This window comes from Zootoca vivipara, chromosome Z1 (genome assembly GCF_965207765.1).
Source record: "Zootoca vivipara chromosome Z1, rZooViv2.hap1.1, whole genome shotgun sequence".
Lineage (NCBI taxonomy): Eukaryota > Metazoa > Chordata > Lepidosauria > Squamata > Lacertidae > Zootoca > Zootoca vivipara.
In genome coordinates this window covers 73,576,440-73,587,355 of record NC_142583.1, presented here as the reverse complement: position 1 = coordinate 73,587,355, position 10,916 = coordinate 73,576,440, and the positions used below count along the sequence as shown (strand labels likewise).

Here is a 10,916-nt window from a genome sequence, read left to right as displayed (position 1 = left end):
TGTTGTCTTGTATTACGCATACAGGTTCCATGTTTAAAGTGCATGGTTCATTCAGCAACGATCATTTGGATGATGCTTATGTTATCAAATGGGACGCGGGTGGCACTGTGGTCTATACCACAGAACTTTGGGCTTGCCGGTCGGAAGATCAGCGGTTCGAATCCCCACGACGGAGTGAGCTCCCGCTGTTCGGTCCCAGCTCCTGCCAACCTAGCAGTTTGAAAGCAGTTTCAAAGTGCAAGTAGATAAATAGGTACGACTCCAGCAGGAAGGTAAACGGCATTTCCGTGCACTGCTCTGGTTTACCAGAAGTGGCTTAGTCATGCTGGCCACATGACCCGGAAGCTGTATGCTGTTTCCCTCGGCCTATAGAACAAGATAAGCGTCACAACCCCAGAGTTGGACCTAACAGTCAGGGATACCTTTACCTTTACCTATGTTATCAATACTAGCCTTTAAGAAAACAATATTCTCAACAGGGTTGAATGCTATCATATTATTGGCGTAAAATTGAGATCATGATTTTGTTTTAAAGAAAGATTTTTTTCCCAGTCTGCCCTTGCTGAGGGGGCCCCTAAAAAGTTTCTCACCAGGGCATGAACCCTCTCCCAGCAGCCCTGGGGACCCCACAGAGGATAATTGGGCTGTCTGCCCACCCCAACCCTCTGCTGCCCTTACAACTTGAGCAGTGCCTCTGGGTACCAGATGCCAACCAGGGACAAAGCAGCCCAGAAAGGTCATCTCTGCCATGCCTTGCTTGGCAACTTGGCATCTGCTTCACTGTGCTTAAACCCAAGACTTGATGGACCCACCTTAGTCTAATCCAGAAGGACTGGATGTGGTTGCTGTTGTTTCTTGCATGCAGAGGGCCTGCTGTTCCACAGCAACTCTTGCAAAATGCTCAGGGAAAGGCATCTCCTTAAACCCACCAGGAGAGCTGCTGGCAGTTGAGAGGAAAGAATGCCGAGCCATCTCAGCTTCTTCACCCAGTGCAATGGAGATAAACAAGGTGGCGACACACCTCCATTTGATTCCCTGCTAAGTGGCATCAGATGCAATGGCTCCCCACATGTTTGGGGGGGTGGAGATAGGAGAGCTATAAACATCCCACCCCCCACCAGCACACCCCTGAGCTTCATATTCTGAAAAATAAAAATCCAGAGGCATGCGGGAGGTTTAATAGGATTTCATTGGTAACCGCAATGCAATTGCGATATTGCTTCCAAGGCAAATACAGGTGATACAGAAAACTCCCAGCCACCTCCCTTTCAAAGAGCCCTGAGCTCTGGAGCGGCTCTGAAGCAGTTTTATATGTGGCTTCTGGTTTGTCTCAGCTGCAGCAAAGATCAGGCCTGCAGAAGGTGCTCCATAATATTGCATAAAACAAAATAAAATGCAAAACTGATTGGGGCTCACTCCTAGCCTGCTTTTCGGGCCTGAGCACCCAGGCCAGGAAACAGAATAAACCCTTTGAGCAAGCAAGAGTTGGGTCCCAGGCGTCTGTCAAGGTTATGCTATATCAGAGTCCAAGAGGATCCATGTGGGCTACTGTCAGCAGAATCATTCCCCCAACTGCTGAATGGTTGCCATTTGGTGGGACCATTGCTAGGGATGAGCGAATTTCTCTCAGTTTCTCATTTTTCCACTCTGAAGTTCCAAGTCCTCGTGAACATCTGTCATCATTTTAGCGTAAATTTCTTCTAACTATCTCAATTTGGGGTGGAGGTGCACTTTTGCATAACACACACACACACATTCCTGCAAAGCAATCCCCCCTTACATAGTGAATCTTTTCATATTACTTTCACAAACGTACACATTTTTAGTCGCCTCGCCTGAGAATGGAGGACTGCATTGCAAAATTCAGAAAACAGCGAATTTCGACGGATCATGGCATCTCGATTCCCTTCTTGTTTCAGAAAGTGAGAATTAGGTATGTTCACTGGCTGCCAAGCAGTGAAATAAGTTGCAAGCCAATTAAATTGTTCAGTCGCTAAGAGATGAAAGCACTGATTAAATCTACACATATTTGCATAAGAAGTAAAAACAATTGTTCTGGAGGGTGGGGAAGCAAACTTCCAGGCCCCAGAGAAGGCATAGCATTCAGAAAACACTTGCATGAGGGGGAAAACAATCGCAGCTTGTCTTGAAATCGGCAGCCCAGTTGACCCAAAGGTTCTCTGTTAATTTATGGCTGTGATCCTAAGCACTCTTTTCTCAAGAGGAAGTCCTATGGGATTCAGAAGGGTTTGCTTCTGAGCAGACAGGCAAAGGCTTGCTCGGCAAAGCAATGAAAATCTGCCATTCCAGTTTTTGCAGATTTGCTGATGGGGGAACAGCCACATTACGCTGGCCAAAGTAGGTCGGTTGATGGGAGGTCCAGGATTTGGACTGGAAAACGGGCAGAGTCAGATTGGAAGCATGTCAGGAGTTGCTAGAAAAAATAAAAATAAAAAGAATTGGGGCAGAGTGTGTGTGTGTGTGTGTGTGTGTGTGTGTTCGTGTTCTCCTTTGCAGCCCAATAATAACTTAGTCCAGCCTGCCAGCAGTCGACAGCTGTGGCAGGTCCAGCTGCCAGAGGGCAGATCTGAAAAAAGCATTTCTCACCAATGTGAAACCTGGCAACATTTTCAATCTCTTCACATTTTGAAACTTGACAACTTTGCATTAGGGGGCGGGAGGGGGAAGCAGCCTCTGTCTTCAGCCCCGTTGCAAGGTCTTTGCAAATGCTGTCCAAAACAAATCGCCTAGTACTGTACTTATTTTTGAAATGTTTGGAAGTCAATCTAAGCTTGGCGAATTTTAACCCTGATCGTCTACTTCTCAAGAGCATGATCCAGCGAGAAGTTCTCCTGCTCAAGCCCTGCAGAAGTGCCTGGGGTTGGCACAAGAACATGGAATGAAGCTGCAGAGGGAGAACATCCACCCAGATGGTCCTCCAAATTTGTTTCTGCTCCATCAGAGATGATTATCGCATTTTTTCTGGAGCCTGACAATGATTCTATTTCCTCTCTGGTCTTCTGCCAGGCATCTTATCTCTTGCCTTCATTTGGCCAAATATGATAGTTGCTCACCAATTCCAGCTCCTTTCATCTGCCCTGAATTCTGTAACGGTCTGATTTATCTTATCAGAATTGGAACAATTTGATTGCCTGTGACAATTGTGGAATTAGTTAGACGCGGGATAGACAAATCTGTCTGTTTCGGTTTCTATTGTTTCCTCTTTTTTCTGATCTTAAATTCAGTTCTCCCCATTTTGGCAACAATTTGCTATTTCTTTAAAAAAAAACCATGGGCATTTTAGTTCCTCCTAATGTACGCATTTTTGTATGCAATTTTAACTAATATACACATTTTTGCAAAGCAATTTTCTCGAGCATAATGCATTTTTGTATGCCAGTTTCACTACTGTCTGCATTTTTAATGCACACTTCCTTTCTAATACGTGGCATTTTCATAGCTGCCAAGTTTTCCCTTTTCTCACGAGGAAGCCTATTCAGCATAAGGGGAAATCCCTTAAAAAAAAAGGGATAACTTGGCAGCTATGGGCATTTTGTACACACTGTTTGGCTGGGGAACTGACCGGCAAAACTCAGAGAGGTGCAAATTTCAAAGAACAGGTGTGTTTCAATTTGCAGATCAGAAAGTGTGCATTGGATAGTTTCTCATTAAAGTTAAAACAAAATTGAATCCCTGGTTATGAGCACAGGATTTTGGGTGCTGTCAAACAGGTGAAATATTACACACCCCAATTCTCATTACAAGTGGATCTTCTCCATCTGCTCTGCTCATTAATCCTTTCCAAGCCTGCTCACCACAGACTTTTTAACAAATAGAGTATTTGTTCCAAAGAAAAATGCCGTCGCCCTCCAATCTTTGGCCAACAGCGCAAAATATACTTTAAGTGCCGCAGTGCGGAAAATGGCGGCCCTCTGTTCGAGTGCTTGCATTGACCCAGGCACGAGAGGTGGGGGTGCACCAGAGATTTCAGCCCTAGAGAACCTGGAGACGGGGTAGTGAAGAAGGCGGCTGGGACTTGAAGAAGCTCACACGAATATTTGCGTAAGGCACCCCGGAAACTGACCGAATCAGAGTTTTTTTCAATGAGAGGGATCATGAAACAGGACCCACCCCTGGTAGACAGGAACACTGGGGAGTATCTGGATTATGGGGTGTGGAGGATTCCAGGGTCCAGATCCTAAAATCCCACCAGACCGTGCTTTTCCCGTTTCCAAGAGGCTTCGTGCACCTTGCCGATACCGGAAGAGGAAGTGGCATGAGAGGATCCAGCTCTCCTCCTGGGCCGGCTACCGATGGGCAAGAAGTCCCGGTGTCCGAGGGAGGTCTCAAGGAAGCTCTTTCAGCTTCTCTATACAGAAAACAAGCCCGCAGAGGGTTGGGGGAAAGGCCAGCTTTGGTATACCAGTTCAGTCACCTGAGCAGCAGTTGCTGCAGGGTTGGAAAAGTGAGGAGGGAGGGGTTTTGTGTGTGTGTGTGTGTGTGTGTGTGTGTGTGTGTGTGTGTAGAGTGCAGTTTCTGCCAGGAGGCACCACAAGTTCTGTTCCCCCTTTGCACAGCGTGGCAGAGGTCAGGCTGTGCCTTTGGGAAGGTGGCACCGTCCGGGGATCTCAGCGGGTTCTGGGCTCCTTCCCAGCAGCTCTTTCTCCTCCCTGGCCCTCGCTCAGCTGAAGGGCTTCACCAGCTTCATGGCAGCATAGTTCTGCAGGGAGACAAAGGCAACCAGGTGAGGAAAGGTCGCTCGGGGCAACTAGTTTATTTTATTTTATTTTAATTAGAATCATAGAATCATAGAGTTGGAAGAGACCACAAGGGCCATCCAGTCCAACCCCCTGCCAAGCAGGAAACACCATCAAAGCATTCTTGACATATGCCTGTCAAGCCTCTGCTTAAAGACCTCCAAAGAAGGAGACTCCACCACACTCCTTGGTAGCAAATTCCACTGCCGAACAGCTCTTACTGTCAGGAAGTTCTTCCTAATGTTTAGGTGGAATCTTCTTTCTTGTAGTTTGAATCCATTGCTCCGTGTCCGCTTCTCTGGAGCAGCAGAAAACAATCTTTCTCCCTCCTCTATATGACATCCTTTCATATATTTGAACATGGCTATCATATCACCCCTTAACCTTCTCTTCTCCAGGCTAAACATACCCAGCTCCCTAAGCCGTTCCTCATAAGGCATCGTTTCCAGGCCTTTGACCATTTTGGTTGCCCTCTTCTGGACACGTTCCAGCTTGTCAGTATCCTTCTTGAACTGTGGTGCCCAGAACTGGACACAGTACGCCAGGTGAGGTCTGACCAGAGCAGAATACAGTGGTACTATTACTTCCCTTGATTTAGATGTGATACTCCTATTGATGCAGCCCAGAATTGCATTGGCTTTTTTAGCTGCTGCTAAAAAAAGCCAATTATTTATACTTTTCAGAGATATACATTTCATGATTTTACCATCATTTTGACATTTTAAAACTTGGCTTCTTTCCCCCTCTTCCTGTGGTTCCTTAAATTTATTTTTTAATACCTTCTGTGTATCCAAATTTACTGTTTAGGGAAGTTTTTAATGACTAGAGATTGTCAAGACATTATCCATTGGCTTCTCAGGTGTGACACAGACACACCTTTAACACGCCGAATGTCTGTAAAAGGGACATTATAATAGTCCATTACAATGGCCGGATATCCAATGCAGCTCGAGGAACATTCTCTGCCTGTCCTCTTTCTGGTATTTTTAATCGCTGTGACTTTATCGAGCCGCAATGTCTTGAAGAATTTTTCACAGTTTTTTGCTTTATTTATTTATTCTAGATTCATATACTGCCCTTCATCGAAAGATATCTTGGCAGTTCACAAAAATACGAAATAAAAGCACGAACAAACAGTTAAAAGAGACCTCCTTTAAAAGGCTGTAGAATATTCATCTGCCATTATTTAATTGTGACTGTCTTCAATACTGTAGTAATATTCCTCGGCAGTCATAGAAGCATAGAACTGTAAAGGTGGAAGGGACCCTAAGGGGTCATCTTGGCCAACCCCCTCCAATTAAAAAAATCTCCTGTCTCGAATTTTTTGCCCACACTGGGGAAAGATGCAGGTCTCTGCAATTTTCTCCTTGCAGGTGGAAAAGTAGCTTTGGGGCAGGGAAGTTTTGAGTCAAGGGACTTCCGCAGCCTATCTCTGCCCACTGTTTAAAAGAATAGAAAGCTTTTCAGCAGACGTTTAAAGTCACCCGCTGGATCTCCAGTGGCAGAGAGTTCCACAGGGCCGGGCCAATGACATTAAAAGCTTGGTTCCTCATTGTTGTCAAAAGCGCGACACAAAGCTCCTGCAAGCGATTTCCGTGATATTTGGGGATTTTAAATCAAATCTCTCCTACGTCCCTCATTGCAAGGATGTGGTCACAGCTCTCTGTTCTAATAATAATAATAATTATTATTTATTTATACCCCGCCCATCTGGCTGGGTTTCCCCAGCCACTCTGGGCGGCTTACAACAGAAAAATGAAATAAAATAATCTATTAAACATTAAAAAGCCTCCCTAAACAGGGCTGCCTTCAGATGTCTTCTAAAAATCTGGTAGCTGTGCCCCTGAAGCCGTTTCCCACCCTGGCTGGCTTCTGAGTCGCAGGAAGGTGCTCTCAAAATGCCCAGCCCCCTTCTCCTTCCTCAAAAGTGGCCCTTTTCCCTCCCCAAAACAAGAGCCATTTGCAGAAACAACAAGTGTTCCTGAAGAAATAACCCATGTGGAAATACCTAATAGCACAGATTTCTCTTTATATATAAAAAAAAATTAGCATTACTGGCCTGGCAGAGAATACTTCTGATATATTCATTTCCAGGAACAGTTTTGCTTCATCTCTTCCATATGTTAGAAGAAGAAGAAGAAAACACCCCTCGTCCATAAACAGATTCTGAGCGCGTTAAAATCTTCCAAACTGCCGATAACTTTTCCCAGCAGGCGAGAGCAGCTGTCTATTTTGCTCTCTTAATAATGTCTGCCACCGAGAGAGGCCTTTGCCAGAGGATGGACTGGGCAGGAGAGTCCAGCAGCCTCCACGTCCAGGCAAGACCAGCAAGGACAGGAGAGAAAGAAACAGATCACCCCTAGAAAGAAGGAGCACTGGGCCTTTAAGGGAGCGTTTGGCTTTCCGATCAACCCTTAGGGACTTCTTGTCCTCTTTTCTGCAGTTTTTTTTAATGTACACAGCTTAGAAATGGGGGGGAGGGGAGGATTAAGCCAGCAATTCCCAAAGCGCAGGCCTGCCATACATCCGGAAAATCCCAGATGTAGTCAGGATTCATCTGCCGGAAATAGCATCTGGGCAGAATTTCTGAAAATCAGCAAAAATGTCCAGGGAAACCCAGGCATAGGCATAGCTGCCAAGTCTCCCGTTTTCCCCGGGAAACCCCCGTTTTTCAGGCTGTCCCCAGCCGAAAAAAACGGGTTTTTTTTTGTTTTCCCCCGGTTTATTCTGGTGCGGCGGCCATGTTGGAACTGGGTGGAGCATGCTCAGAAGCGACTTTTGATGCTGCTGTGCCCAGTTCCCAAATGGCTGTCGCGCTACTTCCGGTATGCTACTTTCGGTCTGGTCCCTTATTTTTCAGAGAGGAACTTGGCAGGTATGGGCATAGGGCAAGCCATGACGGAAGTGTGTGTTATTGTTTTTTAAGCTCAACAACTTTGGCCCCAAAATAAATAAATGTGGCAACCCTACCAAAGCAGGCAGGACCACCCTTGGGAGGAGGGGAGTGGGGATCACTTTAGGGGGGGCAAGAGGCATAAATGACCAGCTGACTTTGAAAAGCTGCTATCACTGGGTCAAGTTCATCCGTTCCATTGAATCAACCAAACTTGAATAGTTTAAATTCAGTTTTGAATAAGCGTGCAATGAATGGTGATCGTTTTGAATTTTCTCGTGTCGCCGTCTTCCTTAGTGGGCTGTGCAAACTGCTGTTAGGAATAATGGTTTTTATAGGGTAGGGAGATGAGTTTATGGACCCAGGGGATGAGTTGAGGGAGGGTCTTCTCGGTCGCGGGAATTCGAACCACCGACCTTCTGATCGGCAAGCCCAAGAGGCTCAGGGGTTTAGACCACAGTGCCACTTGTACCCCGATGCCTCTGAATGGAACCAAGGGCACAGTGGCTTGGAAAAAAAGTCTGCAAACTGCTGCAGAAAGCCGCAGAGAAAGGTCTTCAATAAATAAGCCCCTAGTGCATGTGCTCAGATCTCCACCCCGACCCCCCAACTCTGGTCACGTCTCCCCTCTGTGGCCGTCCGTCTTTCCAGCACGGAGCCCGTCACATAAATATTCCAAACGCTTCCCTTATTAAATTTGTAGCAAAGCCAAGCTGACATCCACGTTTATGCTGCTTGGAAAGAGGCGGAAAGCAGCTCAGATTCACACATACACCCGGCTCGGCGAAGGCAGGCCGTTCCCTTCCAAACCCGCTGGATTTAATTGGGACGGGCTGAGAGCCACCGCTTGGCCCATTCTGTTTTCCCCACCCTAAAAAAAGCAACGTTCTTGGAAGGAGAGCGAGAGCAAGCAGAGCCAATCGGGAAGGGGTGGGGCAGGGAAGTGTGACCCCAGGCAGCGTAATAAATTGCTGTTTGCACCGGCTTACGAGGCTCTCTTCCCATTGGGGGATGAGGGCAGGGGGGGGGAGGCACGCCCTCCGCCCCATAAAGCGAGCGGGTCCAAAACAAGGCACATCATCACACACCATTAGCAAACTCCCTCGGCGGAACATGAGAACTTCCTCATTAATTTCCCACCGTTTGTCTTTCGGGAGGCTTCCTCCAGAATATCGTGGCTGTTATTTTTAGGGCTTGTCTGTGAGGCCGGGGTGGGGAGAGGGTCCTCCTATCTGGGTGGAAAAGGCACTTGGAGGGATGGTGGAAGCCAAAAAGGCTTCATCGCCCAAGACGGGGAGAAAGAGGTCCTGGGAAGTGGCAGCAGGGGAAGCCCCTTGTGGGTGGTGTCCATGTTCGCTCCATGTGGGAATCATGCGCAGGCTCTCGCTCTGTAGTTTGGGTTTGGGTTTGTTTCTGTGGCTGAGCCTGGCAGAAGCCAGCAGCGCAAGAACAGCCAGAGAGCCACAAGTTGGCGGCTGACCTTTAGCCTCGCTGCTCCACACCAAGAGAGGGTGGTTCTCCAGGGTTTAGAATCACAGACTCATAGAGTTGGAAAGGGGCCTTGAGCGTCATCTGGTCTAGCCCCCTGTGACGCAGGAATCTTTTGCCCAATGGGGGGCTCGAACCCACGACCCTGAGCTATCCAGTTTGAGACCAGCGTCTTCCCCAGCCCAGGATGGTGTTGCCGTCAAGAAAGGAACCTGTGTCCTTTCTCATGGACAGCGCATGCTCTGCCACTGAGCACTGGCTCTCTTCCCCTTGGGACTTTTGCGCAGTCCTAGGAGAACATCAGAAGGGGGATTCTCAAGGCCCCTGTCGGCCACTGGGCAGGTCTGCTGTGCCACCCTGGGGAGGCCTGCCTTGTAGGAAAGAGGTGGCCATGGAAGAACATTATGGCCTCCCACCCGCCTATTCCAGCAAGGCAGCAAACTGAATCATAGGATCATAGAATTGTAGAGTTGGAAGGGACCCCGAGGATCATATAGTCCAACTCCTGGCCTTCCAAGAATCCCAGCTACCTGAAGGAGCGTCTCCACCCCCATCATTCTGCCCGGAAACTGAGGTCCAGCTCCGAAGGCCTTCTGGCGGTTCCCTCCCTGTGAGAAGCCAAGTTACAGGGTACCAGGCAGAGGGCCTTCTCGGTAGTGGCGCCCACCCTGTGGAATGCCCTCCCACCAGATGTCAATGAAATAAACAACTATCGGAGTTTTAGAAGACATCTGAAGGCAGCCCTGTTTAGGGAAGTTTTTAATGTTATATCATGTTATTAATATTCTGTTGGGAGCCGCCCAGAGTGGCTGGGGAAACCCAGCTGGATGGGCGGGGTATTATTATTATTATTATTATTAAAGAAACCCTGATATGTTGGCCATCCAACCTCACTTGAAAAACCTCCAAGGAAGGAGAGTCCACCACCTCCCAAGGGAGACCGTTCCACTGCTGATCAGCTCTCACCACCTGAAAGTTCTTCCTGATGTTTAGTCGGAATCTCCTTTCTTAGAATTTGAATCCATTGGTTCGGGTCCAGCCCTGTGGAGCCGCAGGAAGCAAGCTTGCTCCATCTTCCATGTATGAGCTGAACAGCATTATTAAAAGCCGGCCGTTGTGCAATTTTCCATCTGCATCCACTCTGATACGAAGCGAGAAATCGCTTCTAGGGGCCTTGCCAGACCTCTTCGTGTTTGGGGGCATCCCTGATACTCGGAGCGTCACCAATTCCTCCCTTCCCCAAAACCAGCATGATTGCCAAAGAGTAATGGGTAACAGAGCAGGGAAAGAGAACCCTATTCCAGGACGGGACATTCAAATCAGAAACCTCAATAAATGGGGAGAGGGGAGGGGATGGGCGGGGGGGGGGGCAGGGGAACGATTCTAAATAAATGAAAGCAGAAAAATTCCATGACATGCCTCAGTTGCTTTTCAGAAATACAAGTCGGGCTGCCCCCTCATTTTCACATATCCAGCTCAGTTTCTGTTCTGCTTCATCCCAGAGACTCAAGGGTTGCTTCCACCGTCCAAATTGCCATGAAATACAACCTCAGGCAGTAGGCATTGACACCAAAGTAAAGTTGAACTCCTGAGCCGTTTTACCTGGGAGTGAGCCCCGGTGAATTCAATCGGGTCTACTTGTGAGTAGACACGGTTCGGCTTGTGCCGTAAGTCTCAGAGGGCACTGACTTATACCAAGTCCATCTTTCTCAGTGCTGTCTGCACAGACTGGCAGCCACCTTGCCAGGATTCCAGGCAAGCATCGCTCACAGCCCTAC

General features: G+C 47.8%; 1 protein-coding gene across 14 annotated transcripts in view; it reads right to left on the bottom strand.

Annotated features, from left to right (window-relative positions):
* Window positions 1-1,170: 1,170 nt before the first annotated feature.
* The window catches only part of DYSF (dysferlin), a 181,420-nt gene continuing 171,674 nt past the window's right edge, over window positions 1,171-10,916 (bottom strand). For all 14 annotated transcript variants that reach the window (XM_060278297.2, XM_060278292.2, XM_060278298.2 and 11 more), the window contains one exon: window positions 1,171-4,720. In XM_060278297.2, the coding sequence (XP_060134280.2) occupies window positions 4,682-4,720 (39 nt within the window). In that variant the 3' untranslated portion in view covers window positions 1,171-4,681. The remainder of the gene's footprint in view (window positions 4,721-10,916) is intronic.